Source organism: Rhincodon typus, chromosome 15 (genome assembly GCF_021869965.1).
Source record: "Rhincodon typus isolate 14 chromosome 15, sRhiTyp1.1, whole genome shotgun sequence".
Classification (NCBI taxonomy): Eukaryota; Metazoa; Chordata; class Chondrichthyes; order Orectolobiformes; family Rhincodontidae; genus Rhincodon; species Rhincodon typus.
Window position 1 is genome coordinate 35,232,731 of NC_063346.1, and position 15,702 is coordinate 35,248,432.

General features: G+C 38.2%; 1 protein-coding gene across 1 annotated transcript in view; it reads right to left on the reverse strand.

Annotated features, from left to right (window-relative positions):
• Positions 1-15,702, reverse strand: part of abcc12 (ATP-binding cassette, sub-family C (CFTR/MRP), member 12) — an 89,088-nt gene that overhangs the window by 59,423 nt on the left and 13,963 nt on the right. Inside the window, exons 6-12 of the mRNA XM_048605985.1 lie at positions 12,620-12,793; positions 9,714-9,795; positions 6,745-6,893; positions 6,531-6,638; positions 6,101-6,385; positions 5,929-6,000; positions 3,449-3,573 (exon numbers count right to left, since the gene is read on the reverse strand). Of these exons, the coding sequence (XP_048461942.1) occupies positions 3,449-3,573; positions 5,929-6,000; positions 6,101-6,385; positions 6,531-6,638; positions 6,745-6,893; positions 9,714-9,795; positions 12,620-12,793 (995 nt within the window). The remainder of the gene's footprint in view (positions 1-3,448; positions 3,574-5,928; positions 6,001-6,100; positions 6,386-6,530; positions 6,639-6,744; positions 6,894-9,713; positions 9,796-12,619; positions 12,794-15,702) is intronic.

A 15,702-nucleotide genomic window follows, 5' to 3' on the forward strand; every position in this document is an offset into this window, starting at 1 on the left:
CCATCGAGTGGATTGATTGTCCCTCAAGTTGTAAGGCAGAGACAGGTGAAGCATGAAGCAGTCAGGTGAAGTGAGCCATTGCTCTGTAAAACAATTCTCAATTCCCTTTCATAGGTGAGTCTAGCTTTAAGTTTGTCGGCTTGTTTTCAACAGCTTGGACATTTGCCAGAAGTACGCTGGGGATGGGGGATTTGAAACTATATTGTTTCAGTCTCACCTGTAGGCCTGTGTATCTCCCACAAGTGGCACCCATCTCACTTGATGGGTAAAAATTAAGTCCAGGCCGATGGTGATACAGCCTTCCATCATATTGAATCCTTATAGCAACAATAAATTTCACCTCGGATATATATTTTATTTTTACATATTTGTATCCAGTTGGGAACAAATACAATTTTATAATACTGGATAATATAGCTTTGCTGGTGGCTATGATTCTGAGAAGTGAGTTCTGATTGATCAAAAGACCATACGAAATAGGAACAGGAATAGGCGATTCAGCCCCTCAAACTAGCTCCGACAAATAATTGGATTATGGCTGATCCGACATTTCTCACATCCCTATTCACATAACTCTCAATTCCCCTACTGATCAAGAAGCTATCTATCTCAGTCTTAAATATACACTTCCCTAAGTGAATTCCTCCAAGTCATCAATATATATTGTATACCAGTTTTGATCCCAGCACTGGCTCCTGTTGAACCCCATTGGTCATGAGTCATCAACCTGAAAAAGAACCCCTTATCCCTACTTGCTGTTTCCTGCCCATTAGCCAATTCTCTATCCATGCCAATATTCTAACTCCAATATTTCTTATCATTTAGCCTTTTGTGAGGTACCTTGTTGAATGCCTTCTGAAAGTTGAAATGCAACACATTTACTGATTCCTCTCTGTACACCATATACTTTCTATATACGCTAGAAGGACCACACATACAGACCAGATATGCAATTAAACTAGCAACCACCCCAATGCCCACAAACGGAGCTGCATCAAGACACTATATTTAAATGATCCACAACACATTGCAGCAACCCGGAACTGTGCAAAGCAGAACAGGAGTACTTGTACGGAGTCTTTAAAAGGAATGGATACTCAAAAAGCACAATCCGCCGTTACTTTCGAGACAAGCCACAACAGGAAGACACAACACAACCAGAATCACTAAACACCCTACCATACATCAAGGACATTTCAGAGAAGACCACAAGACTACTCAGACCTCTAGGTATCAGCGTAGCCCACAAACTGTCAACTACCCTATGACAGCTACTGAAGAACGTAAAGGATCCCATACCCAAAACCAGCAAAACTGGGTAATATACAAAATACCATGCAAGGACTGTGAGAAACACTACATAGGCCAAACCAAAAGAAAATTGACTATACAGATACATGAACACCAAATAGCCACCAACAGACATGACCAATTCTCACTAGTCTCACTACACACTGACAATGAAGGACACGAATTCAGCTGGGACAACACATCCATAATCGCACAAGCCAAGCAGAGACATGCCAGGGAATTCCTGGGGGCCTGGTGTTCTAACTGGAAGTCCATCACCAAACACATTAATTAGACCCTGTGTACAAACCACTGAGAAACCAAACCGGAAGTAATACTAACCAGTCCAGCAAACTGAGGTATATAAATAACAAGCGGGACAGAACACCAACACTTCACCAGAGGTGCACTGACAATGTTACCTAGCAGGGTGATGAAACGTTTGCAACCAAACCCCCAGGCTCGGTGAGCAAGTCTACAACCTCATCCACAACCCGAGGTACAAATCTTCTCGAAAACTTTAGAGGTACATCCACTTCGTGCTCAACAGGAGTCCATTAAGTGAACTCCGCACTAGGCCATCTGCTTTGTCTCCACAATCCCCTGCTGCATGTAAATCAGCTGTGGAAGTAGAATGAGGCCCTTAAATAGCCCTTACCTGGCCACTTAAGGGCCTCAAAAGGCCTAAGCCTGACACTTTTGCCCTCCACTGTAATGTGCAAATCAGATTAAGGGTTGGCAAGAAGAAGTTGGGGAAAACACCCATTTTATTTTACAAGGCCATGTCCCCATCTTCAAGTCTGTAAGTAGGGTCTGTAAGGCCAGCACCATGTGGGTGTTTCCACATTTTATCAGCATCTCTGTTTTGACAGCACTTTCCCTTAATGTTTTATCTGTGTATTCTTCAATAAATAAAACTTTTGCCCATGTCTTGGCTGAGATACTCTGTTGTTCTATTCCACCCATAATTCATTCTGATTGAATCATAGAATCCCTACAGTGTGGAAGCAAGCTATTTGGTCAATCAAGTCCACACTGACCCTCCAAAGAGCATCCCACCCAGACCCATCCACTACCCTATCCCTGCATTTCCCACCCTAGACACTATGGGCAATTTAGCATAGCTAATCCACCTAACCTGCACATCTTTGGACTGTGGGAGGAAACCTCCACAGAAACAGGGAAAATGTGCTAACTCCACCTTAGGCTGGAATTGAACCTGAATCCCTACCACTGTGAGGCAGCAGTGCTAACTACTGAGCCACCATGCCATCCCATTTGTTAAAAACCAAAAGAACTGCAGATGCTGTAAATCAGGAACAAAAATGGAAGTTGCTGGAAAAGTTCAGCAGGTCTGGCAGCAGTTGTGGAGAAAAAAATCAGTGTTAAAGTTTTGCGTCCGGTGACTCTTCCTCAAAACCACCCCATTGGGTGTTTGATTTTCAACCTAAAGCTACTACTTTATCTGACCAGTAATAGTTTTTCTGCAATTGAGTTTTCAGTTTTGAAAAGAGTCTGGAGTCAAAAAAATTAATCGCTCTCCCTCAATATATACTGCTGGCTTGCTGAGTGGATCTAGTATTATCTGTTTCAGTTACAAAATCAAAGTGCATTTAATAAAAACTGATATGGAACATTCTATGTGCCTATAAAAAATATGCAATAATATTAAATATCTGTGTATATCTATTCCTTGCAATCATTTAATGCCTAAGTACTGATCTTTCCAACTTGCTCATTAATATACTTATAACTCAAATGTAATTCAGAATTCCATACTGAATTAGAAATGCGCAGAACCAGAGAGCCTTTCTATTTGTATGATTATAATCAATCAAAGTTTTGTTATATTTTTGGTTTGGATGCAGAGATACATTGTGCTTCTCAAAGCACTAAAAGTGAAAGGTTTTAATCAATTACCATGATATTTTCAATTTCACTTTCAAATCAATTAAACTACTCAGAGAGAACTTGTTGGCTTATCTTGAATGTGATAAACTGAAATAGATCAACAGAATAGCAGCATGCTAACAAAGAGGTGTGTTTGAAAGTTTACTGGTTACTTTCCAGAGAGCAAACCTTGCAAATACATTTCGCTTCCTCAATAATTCATAATAGCAAAACAATCCAACAGATTATATCAGTTAAGAAAAAATACCTTTCTTCGTCATAAGTCTTTCCAAATAGTATATTTTCTCTGACACTCCCATGAAATATCCATGCTTGCTGCGATACAAAAGCAAGTGATCCATTGATAGCTACCACCCCATTGTGTAAAACCATCTGCATTAGGAGAAAAATTTCAAGTTATAATTGATCATTCAGAACTCTGGCGAGACGTTCTACCTTCCAAAGCAACTGATCAAATATAATTTACCACTTCCCTCAAATTTATTGGCTCAGGGTTTTGAAGTAAGGCACCTTGTGGTGAAATGCCACCGTTGGATGGTTTCCCCTCACCCTTAAAACTCCAACTAGAATGACCCTGCAGATTGCAAGGAATGTGAATTGTAATAGCAGTATGCTGTCTGAAACTGTCTTGATGAAAGACTATACTAATTGACAATCTGCTGAATCAATTAACTTTAAGGATGGTGAACAAATCAGAAAAGGAAATGAGGCAAATTAATGTCAATTAGAAACAGTAAGAGAAGAAAGAATAGATGAAGCAAGAAAATAAAAGGGCAAATGATAAGTAAGAAAAGTGAGTGAAAAGAAAAAAAATTGAAAATGCCAGAACAGAGCATGAAGAGAAAATGGTGAACTCAAACGGTATGATTTTAAACATGAGGTAACAATTCCAGCTGTGCTGCTGACCATAAGGTGGTCTGAAACTTCCCCTGCTGCCTCCATTCTGCCAGGCATGGTCCTCATCGACCCTTTAGGAGAGCAGGAAATCCAAGTGGCTGAGTTCTTGGTGAGCGCATTTCCTTTCTAAATGCTGCTCCCTTTATCCTGGGGGATTGATTGTGCTTTGCTTTCACTTCCTGATGAAGCTTACTAACAGCCAACACTGACACTTGAGGAGACTTCTGCTGATCCATAAGAGTTGGGATCACAGCAGGAGGGGGGTAAAATTGGGGAGGAGGGAAATATGTTGGATTGGCTCCCCAAACATGTCCTGCCATTGGGAGAATTTTAGCAATGGCAAGAGTTCCTTCTGGCAGGTTTCCTACCACAAGTAGGTGAGGAACAAATTTAAATATTCAAATGCCTTATAAAGAGTCATTTTATCAGGCCATCAATAGTGTGCCAACGGCTGGTGAATCTTCCCATTGGATGGAGATGCTGAAATAACTCTTCAGACGTGAGCATCCCAATACTAATTTACCTTTATTTATAACTGCATAACCTTTGACAGAACACTGCCTCTCAGTGGGTCAGGCGTTCAGGGGGCCACATACGCCTGACATTCATCCTTTTATGTCAGCCAGGTCTCCCTGATTGGACCTGATTGAATTAAATATCCTTTATTGTCATGTGCATCCAATATAAAATACAGTGAAAAGTGTGTACCATTGCTCTTACGTAAGCACCATTCACAGAATAAAAACATTTAAGAAATAATGTAAAGAGAGTCCAACTTTTCCTTCTCCGCTGCTACAGCATGCTGCAGCCAGAGTCCCACTCCAGGCTTTCCAGGCTACGCCATGCCACCGTCAGGAGCCTACTCCACGTGAAAGTGAGAGTCCAATCCAGGTCTCACAGGTCAACCGACCGTCCCTGCAGCTATGCTGTCTCTGAGAATGCCACCACTGCTCTGGAGCCCATCGAAGGCACCTCCTGCTAAAGAGCTCTTTTTTCAGGGAGGTTTGAGGAAAAAAGGGTTGGAAGGGAAGAGGAAAAAAGAAAAGTGCAGACGAGGAAGACAAGCCCGGGCACAGGAGCCCAAACGCTGCCTGCTCCAACGCCGCCATCTTGATCCAATCAGGGAACTCATATTCTATTATGCCCATCCAGCTGACCTCGTTACAATCATTTCAGAGGCCACCAGCTGAATGCAGACAATCTTCCTGTGGCATCCTGGGGGACTTTTTTTGTAATCAAAGTGGTGGGCTTGGGCAGGGAATGCAACTTCTCTGGACCTAGAGATTATTTCAGGGATGTTGCCCCTCCATCAATATAATTTTTATTTTTACTTAAATTTTCTTTGGCCTACCTGGACAGCAAACCCCAGTAGCAGATTATTTTAGAATTTCCACCCAGAAAATCAAGAGGCAAATCACATTGGCCAGCCAAGCATTTTGTCAATTCATGTCTCCAATCATTTTCAGGGCTCCAAACTTTATGGGCAAATTCTGCCCCACATTCGATAGGCTTTCTAAAGTTCTAACATGAGCTAAGAGGCACCTGCTTCACTATAACTTCATCATACCTACAATTTTGATATTTGACTAGTTGATATCTTTAATCATAGACAGAATAAAACATATAGATCTGATCACATTTATTAAACAATCTGATTGTGAGCAAGAATTTCAGAAAAGACGTGCAGCATAACTTTATAATTTCTTCCTATGTACTTAAATCAACTACTTTGATCTAAGTATATACTCAAATTAATTTCTTAAGGCATTTATTTTTCCTCACATGGTATTAGCAGTCTACATATGGTTACTAAATCCAAAATGTGCTTACCTGTCCCAGTAGAGCAGATATTAAAGAACTTTTTCCACTTCCTACATTTCCACAAACTCCTAAAAGTGACCCCTGAGAGAAAAAAAAGTCATCTATAATTTATTAGACTTTGGACATGTCCTCAAATGCAATATGTACCAATGTAACAGGTGTAATATCTGTGTCCATGTACCTTTTCCAAACTGAAGCTTATATTATGGAGAGTCATTAATATAGGGCTGTCTTTCTCTGTTGATGTTTTAGATGTGATTTCTGGCAGTTGACCAGAAATGTTGGGCTCATTTGTTCCATTTGCTTCAGAAACTTTTTTTCCTTTTGGCACCTTGTCAGCAGAATATAATTTTCCATTGCCATTTGTGTTGTCCCATGAAAGTGAAGCATTTTCCATCAGGACCACATGTGGAGAGTCTTTCAGAGTTTTCATGTATACAACAGGATCTTTCATGACTAGAATTTTCTAATAATAAAGTAAGTTTTTATAAGGAACAGGAATGTACAAATCTGAATTGGAATTTTAATAATTGTTTAATTATGCTTCTATAAACAACTTGCATATATTTAAACCAATAAATGTAAAATTATTATCAAAGGTACTAACTTACCTTTAACCTCCGTAAAGAAACTTTAGCCTCTGCAAATGCTTTAACAGAATATGGCAGACTGGCCAATGAAAACTTCATTGAATTGAAAACTGCGATCACAGTAAATGCCTTGAATGATGAGAAAAAAATCATTTTAAAATATAAAGGAACAAATTTACAGATTGTCAGGATAACACCAAGTGTATTATTAAATGTTCTTTCCTTTTAATCTTACCGTGGATGCTGTCAACTCATATCCCAGGAGCGTGTGTACAACAAATGTGAGGACTGTGGCCAATGTTGGTACAATAGGAGCCACTGAAGTATTCACACTTTGAACATATCCTGCTTTTTCTAATATCTTTCGTTCAGTTTTACGAACATCTGTTTCATAAAATTAGCAGCATAAATTGTCTGCATTAGCACAGGATCTAATGTCCCTTAAGATCCATAAAGCTTATATAATTTGAAATATCCATTATTTAAATATTGTAACCGGCCTCCACCACTTCCTCTGGCAGTTCATTCCATACACGCACCACCCTCTGTGTGAAAAAGTTGCCCCTTAGATCCCTTTTATATCTTTTCCCTCTGACTTTAAACCTATGCCCTCTTGTTTAGGACTCACCCACCCTATGGAAAAGACCTTGTCTATTTACCTTATCCACGCCCTTTATGATTTTATAAACTTCTATAAGGTCACTCCTCAGCTTCCAACGCTCCAGGGAAAGTAGCCCTAACGTGTTCAGCCGCTCCCGAAAGCTCAAATCCTCCAACCCTGGCAATATCCTTGTAAATCTTTTCTGAACCCTTTCTAGTTTCACAACATCCTTCCTATAGCAGGGTTGACCAGAATTGCACGCAATACTCCAAAAATGGCTGAGCCAATGTCCTGCAGAGCTGCAACATGACTTTCCAACTCCTATACTCAATGCACTGACCAATAAAGGCAAGCATACCAAATACCTTCTTCACTATCCTATCTGCCTACAACTCCACTTTCAAGGAACTATGAACCTGCACTCCGAGGTTTCTTTGTTCAGCAACACTGCTTAGGACCTTACCATTAAGTGTATAGGTCCTGCCCTGGTTTGCCTTTCCAAAATGCAGCACCTCACATTTATCTAAATTAAACTCCATCTGCCACTCCTCAACCCATTGGCCCATCTGATCAAGATCCCATTGTACTCTGAGGTACCTTCTTCGCTGTCCACTCCCCCGCCAATTTTGGTGTCATCTGCAAATTTACTAACCATACCTACTACATTCACATGCAAATCATTTATATAAATGACAAAAAGCAGTGGAACCAGCACCAATCCTTGTGGCACACCGCTGGTCACAGGCCTTCAGTCTGGAAAGCAACTCTCAACCACCACCCTCTGTCTTCTATCTTCAAGCCAGTCCTGTATCAAATAGCTAGTTCTCCCTGTATTCCATGTAATCTAACCTTGCTAACCAGTCTACCATGAGGAACCTTGTCGAGTGCTTTACTGAAGTCCAAATAGATCACATCCACCGGTCTGCCCTCATCAATCACTTCCCTAGCTTCCCACAGAGTTCTAGGGTATACCTGATCAGGTCACAGGGATTTATCCACCTTTATGCATTTTAAGACGTCCAGCATCTCCTCCTCTGTAATATGGCATTTTTCAAGATGTTGCTATTTATTTCCCCACGTTCTCTATCTTCCACATGCTTCTCCACAGTAAACACTGATGCAAAATACTCATTTGTATCTCACCCATCTCCTGTGTTTCCACACATAGGCGGCCTTGCTGATCTTTAAGGGGCCATATTGTCTCCCTATTTACCCTTTTGTCCTTAATGTATTTGTAGAATCCCTTTGGATTCTCCTATTTGCCAAAGCTATTTCATGTCCCCTTTTTGCTTTCCTAATTTCCCTTTAAGTATACTCCTACTGCCTTTACAGACCTCCAGGGATTCCCTCGATTCTTGCTGTCTATACCTGACATATGTTTCCTTCTTTTTCTTGACTAAAACCTCAATTTCTCTCGTCATCCAGCATTCCCTACACTTATCAACCTTGCATTTCACCAATTCTTTCGATAAGTCTGCAATCTTGGAATAGTAAATGAGTCTGCTTTTGTCACCTCACTGACTTTGTGATAATAAATACAGAACCTTTGTGACCCATCCAATTTCAGCATGATCGCAATAGGTAAGCTCCAGGTACTATGAATCAGTTCAACAATACCACTGCCAAACATGAACTTAATCTCGTCTCTCTCTTGAGCTAATTTCTCTGAATTGAATCTGTAAGATATTGTTTTAGAATTAATGCTACTTATACTTTAATACCATGAACAGCCAAAGATTTTTTTCCTGGTCTATCCACACAAATTGATATATGTTTCTGTAATAGCCTTTGTGAGTCACTTTGAGAGTATTCTGAAAAATAAAATGTTATGCTAACTTTTTAAGCACTTCTGTACTGTTGATTGTTCAAATTCTTGTTCATTCTCCAATTGTTCTGATGTTTTTATTTCACTCTTTATTTCTTTTAATAATGTAAGTGCACTCATCTCTTGGCTATCACCCTTGTCATAGTCCCTCCTTAACATTTTAACATGACACACTCTCTGATCCTTTTTCCTGTCTGGACTACTCACGCCATAATTTATGTCATTGAGTTTATTCTTGATTTGATAACTTACAGTCAACCTTTCTTGTAATGATTCCCCAGAGAAAGGTAACAACACATCTTGGCTCTATTAATAAAATTTCAAACTCTATTCTACAATATTACCTATTCTAGTTCTCATTGTTTGTTGAGCAATCTTCAAATTCTTCTTGGCTAACTTGCATGCTTTGGTTAGTTTCTCTGAAACTTGAAAATAAGTTGAAAGGCTAGTCTCTGAGCTTTGGTTTAACCATTTCTGTTTAATCAATTTAAGTGATCCTGTCACTCATGTTCATGTATCAGTTCAAAGGGACTGAATCCTGAGGACTCGTCAGAACCATCCCTATGGTGAACAGTAACAAAAGAATTCCTTTACTCTAATCGTTAGGACCTTCTTGACAATAAGTTCAAACAATGATCTTCAAAGTTTGATGTCATCTTTTCAATGCATCTTGAGTTTGTGAGTAAAAAGCGAAGTAAATTATTTTATTCCTAAACTAGTCACTATTTCTTTGAATGTTTGTGATGTAAAATTTGAGCCTTGATCTCATTGTATTTACCTGGGTAATCCATATCTTCCAAAAGAATGGATTTAACTTTTGCAATTCCATTCTTACAATGATTTTCCAAAAGTGACTGCTTCTGGAAATCTTGCGGAAACATCCATAATCATTAAAAGATACTGATACTAGCTGGGGTTTGCCAATTACCTGATAAAGACTTCATCTTTATGTAATCCTGGCCAATAAAGATGTTTTTTTTTAACCTGTCCTTTCTAAATGCCTAAAGTAACCTGCCATTGGAATTTTGTGAGGTTCTCATAAAATTTCATGATGATACTCAAATGGACTACCACCTGACGGGCGAATGCCCATTTCTTATTGGCTGATATTTGCAGTAGTGTTAACATCCTTAAGGTATTGCTAAGTGTTCCTACAGATCATGGACCTGTATAGGCCTGTGTGGTAAATTCAGACCAGGCTGGCAGGGTCTGGTACTACATTATTCTCTGGCATCCTGAGGAAAGAGAATGGCCCATGTTCACCCATACCATGCATCAGGACTCCTGTTAGCAAATTGGGGTGCCAACATGCAACTATTAACCACCTCTGGGGCAATGCATCCTAAACTGGAACTGTGAAAGTCAATTCTAAACTTGTAGATTTTGTACTGGTGCACTGCTGGGCTTTAAATATGGCACCAGTGCTGGGAAAGCTGGATTGTCATGGCAGTGGTCTGCACATCTGCCACTGCAAGTGCAAGTAACCACAAAAGTGGCCTCAAGGAGGCATTGTGCTACTTAATGAGGTGACCAGTGCATGATTTTGCAAGAAAATTTGCTGGAATTTAAGGAGAGATAACCTCCATGACATTCCTCTGAAATTAGCCAAATTATGAGAAAATTCAACCCGTGATAATCCCTTGACTTTTCCTGATTACCTTGAATTTTTCTACACGCCCTGTGTTCATGCATCCATTGTAGAAATAATTACATGTAAAGAATTCTGAGCTGTATAGTCAAGTTGGAAAGTGTTTAAATCTGAGACCTTTACTTTGACAGCACAAATAATAATTTCCATTCCAAAGCAAAGTGTCTATCAAACAACAGAGGTAGTAGGTGCAGAATTTTTTAATTCCTTCAGAAGCAAATCTTTCTACTGCCAGTGCAACTAAATTACAGCACAAAAACATGACATCAGAAGACATTTTCCATTGGAAAAGTACTGTATTACTATAATATGTGCCAACAATTACATAATGGAAGTGTCAACTTACTCATACAGGACAGTTCTGTCTGCTGAATCACTGCATTAGATGCACACCTACATTACAGTGCAGCATCTAAGAGTAACATTTGAAAGTGTCAAAATGTTTTACCACTCACATTTCAGCATGTCCTTTGCACTATTTTCCTCATAAACTCTCAACCTTGTTTGTCTTTTTCATGAGTTTCCAAAACTCATATGGCACAGGATCAGGAACATGGAGGAAAATGACATTTTCTCCCCTCAAAAAATGTAAGTGCAACAATTCATTCTCCAAAACCTGTCTCTGAACCCAGATAAAAATTAATTCGCTAGTCTCCAGACACAAGGAACATGTTCAAGCCCTTTAAATAGTGCAGAGAAGTTAAATTATGTGGAAATATTAGAAAAGTGTTTCAGAGGGGATAAAGTTCAGGAAATACATCCGCATTCAAGCAATTTTAATGCCAGGAGACTGTGAAGACAAAAACATTGGCGTTAGATGCTTTAATTTTATTTTAGAGTTTAGATTATATTGTCACGTGTACTCAAGTACAGAAGTACAGGAGTACAGTGAAAAGTCTATAATTTTGCCACACGTGGTGCCATCTTAGATACCAAAGTACCTAGGTACAAAAAAAGCTTAGATACAAAGCAGTAAGTGAAATGAGAGTTAAAAAGTTAGGCATTATTTCGTGGAATAGTAGAAAAGTAAGGAAATATGTTATAGTTTACAGTTTCTGTAGAAGAATGATATAGATGTTCTGAATCACATCCCTTCTCTGTTTATCTTGATGAACTAAGTAATTAGAAAAAGTGGACTTTTGTTAGTTAATAAGTTTTATACACAAATTTTGCTCAGCATAATTATAGAGAAAGGCAAGTTAGTAAAATCTGTTTAATCATATCTTACAGAAACATTTCATAATACTGGTACAGAATTATTTTTTAAATATTATTAGATGGTAAATATGGCAGTGTTTATGCACTGTAAGTTGCTGTGAAAAAGTTAGGAGTCTGTTTTTTATGGTGCTAATTGAGTGAGAAAGTGGTGAACAGGACATGAGAAGAAATGAACTAGACATGAGGAGAAAGCCTTCAGTTTCCTTAAGCAGTTGTAATGCTTTTGATATCCAGCTAAACCAGTTGACAGGTTCTCAGTCTAGCAACTTCTCTAAAGGATAATATTGCCACTAATGCAGTATATAGTTTGTACAGCACAACATTATGAATATACTATCAGCATAGCTCAGTCAGTGGTTAAGTAATACTTCAGTCCAGCACCAAGAAGGTCCTGCATTGTCAGAGATGGCCCTTTATAAGAAATAAAGACCTGACGTGCATGCTTAGATGGATGTAAAAGATCTAATACCACTACTTAAAAAGAAAAGATTTATTTAGGATGCCTGATTTCCCCGTCAGAACAAATCATTTTTGTCCACCTCAAGGAAGGCAGTTGAACAAGAGGAAGACAAAGGACGTGTTTCAAAGACATCCTGAAGGCTTCCCCCAAGAAAGTATGAAGATGTGCTAAATAAATGTAATGTACATTTTGGTCATGAGTTGAACATCGAACTCCTCGTTTGAAATTTGAACCACCATTCATCTAACTCAAAAGTTATACTGCCCGCAAGTTAGCCAAGCTAATAATATATTAACCATTTAATGTGCTACAATTTGTAACAATAGATTTTGTTAGGCATTTCATTGTAATGTCATACCTGAACAGGTATAAATAAAATATAAGCAACAATCCCCAACAAAGATGTTGGACCAAGGATAACGTAAGAATATATTGTGCAGCTGATCAGCAATATTGGAGTACCGAATATAAAAGGACAAAACAAAGCAGCTTCAAATAGTCGATGACCATCATTTGATAGTAGATTCAATACCTGTAAAAATAAAGCAAAATAAAGCAAGTTAATTCCAAGCCATGTTTTTCACTCTTTAAGCCTGATTTGAAATCAATCTATATTTAACACAAAAATGTTACAAACTCTCCTTTGCTTTCATGTTTTCCACAATATTGTTTCAGTGGCAGATTGTCAAATAATTCCAAACTTTTGCAAGACAAAAATTGAATCTGATCTATCAGATCCATTTGGGAAGAGAAAATTCTTATCATTGTTGGGAGAGATTTTCATTATTTAACTTCCATAAAAGCTGATTTCATCTTCGTCATTAAGGTGTTTTGGAGAGGTGATGATATTTTTTATGCCCTTGACATGAAAACAGTAGGTTCATGACACACATTATACTTTTAGAAACAAAACTTCAAAGAGACACACCCCTTTAAAATATGATATGTTACATATTTGGCACAGATATTAGCTGCTGTTTAATCTCTTAGTTGATCTAGCTGCCCTTTTAAATTTTAAAGTATTTAGAAGTGTGGAATATTGCTTTCCAAATGCAGACCTAGTTCAGTGCAGTTCGGATGCTGGATCTATCCTATATTCTCTTTTTTCAGAGAGGTTCACTTTACACGCTTTACACTTATCTGATTACTAGGGGTTAACGAACTCGGTCTTTGCTATTGCATTCATTTTCTAATGGAGGATTGTAAGAAAACAATAGTGAACAAACATTAAAATCAGAATACTACAGCAAGACTATAATGACTTACAAAACCTTTTCAAGAGTCCCATCATTTAATCTGAAGAAGATTTGTAACTTTTATGAATAATGCTTATATGTAATAATTTCCATAATACCATAAGACATAGGAGCAGAAATTAGGCCATTCAGCCCATCAAGTCTGCTCCACCATTCAATCATGTCTGATAAGTTTCTCAACCCTATTCTCCTGCTCTCTCCATGTAACCCTTGATCCCCTTGTCAATCAAGAACCTATCTCTCTCCGTCTTAGATATGTTCAATGATATGGCCTCCACAGCCTTCTGTGGCAGTGAATTTCAGTTTATTTTATTCTGTCACAAAACCCCTTTAATAATTTCTTCCTCAGTCAGCTGGAAATACAAAATATTCAATGCTGCCTAAACAAAATTTGTGTTTTGGTTTTAATTTCCTATTCTTATGAATATTAAATATCAAATTAAAATTTATATTAACATAGATACTCCCAGACAAACAGAGTATATCATGACTATAACAAATAAAAAATAAGGAATTATGGTTATATAATGATTATGTAACTGGACTGACAACCCATCTACCAAACTAAAATCTACACAACAAAGTAGAAAATTGTCCATATACTGTTTGTTCACATCAGCAGGACAAGTCCAATTAGTTTTCCTTAAGCCCAGTATTAGTAAATCATAGAACATATATTGACATTTCTGTAGAGCAACAATTACCACAAACTAAATGGTGGTCTTCTTTGTTATTACATATTTCTTTGCCCATATATTTCAGTTTTATTAGTGTCTTTACTAATAATTGACTCTTGATCATCATAATTCAAAATACATTATTTGTTCATGAGTACATCATTGTTATGAGAGCTTGCTGTGTACAAGTTGTCATCCATTGCCTACATTACAACAATAGTTACACTTTAAACAGAGTTCCAATGGTTATAGAGCACTTTAGGATGTCCTGAGCTCATGAAAACTGTTATATAAATACAAGTTCATTTGATTAACAAACTGATATCCATATATTGAATTAGGCAGCAAAAGACTTTCAGAAATGTATAAAGTTTTTGTTGTAAATCTGTAGTTTAGCACATAAACCAGTTGATACCTTTCTCTTCTCGACCCATTCACTGTCCAGATTCCAAGTTCCCACTGGGGAAGAACACAGCTATTTTTCTATCTCAACCTGTTCAGACATGTCATAACACACCAGCAAAATAAAAACCGAAAGAATTGCGGATGCTGTAAATCGGGAACAAAAACAGAAGTTGCTGGAAGCTCAGGTTTGGCAGCATCTGTGATGAAAAAAAATCAGAGTTAATGTTTCTGTGGAACCAGTTCTGAGGAATGGTCACCAGACCCAAAATGTTAACTCTGATTTTTTCTTCACGGATGCTGCCAAACCTGCTGAGTGTGACACACCAGCAGGCGGGACTTGAACGCAGGTCTTCTGGCCACAGGTAAAGTCACGACCACTGCATCACAAGAACCCTAAGAGCACAGCTTTATATAAAAGAATTAGTAACCCACCACCAAATTTAACTGAACCCAACACTTCCTTTTGTATAGGAATCTGCATTCCTATCGACAATATCATTTTTAAACACCACCTTCTTAAAGTAGTGGAACACAAGAAGATGGTGGGAAGTTGCAGCAAATGGAGACAGATGTGAAAATTAATAATAGTGAGCAATAGGTTGGGGAAAGCGCAAAGCTTTGAAAATATTTAAATTGGTTCTTGGTTTGGTATTACTCAGGGATGGAAAATGTAGTTTAAGTTATTGTGGAATGCCTAAAGACCAGAAACACTATGTGCTGAGTACCAGGATATGAGTGGCGCTGCTTACCAAATCCTGCATTATGATTAAAATGGGGAAGGTAACAAAGGATGTCATAATGGTAGAAGAATGAAAGGTTTTTCAAAGTGGCAGCATGCAAATGAGTTGCTAATATTTGACACACTGCTGACAGGTCCAGGCATATATCTAATCAGAGGGCCAGTACCATTTTGTACTCGTGGAATTACTGAGTAAATGATAGTGGAATGTCTGGCAACAATGGGGTATAGATTTTGGTATTGCAGGATTATATGGAGAGGTCTAGATATTTGGGAACATTGATGAATTATACTGAGATCTATTATTACAAGGAGTGGAGGATGTGAATTTGTAACAACACTGGGGTGCCAGAGAAAAGTGTAG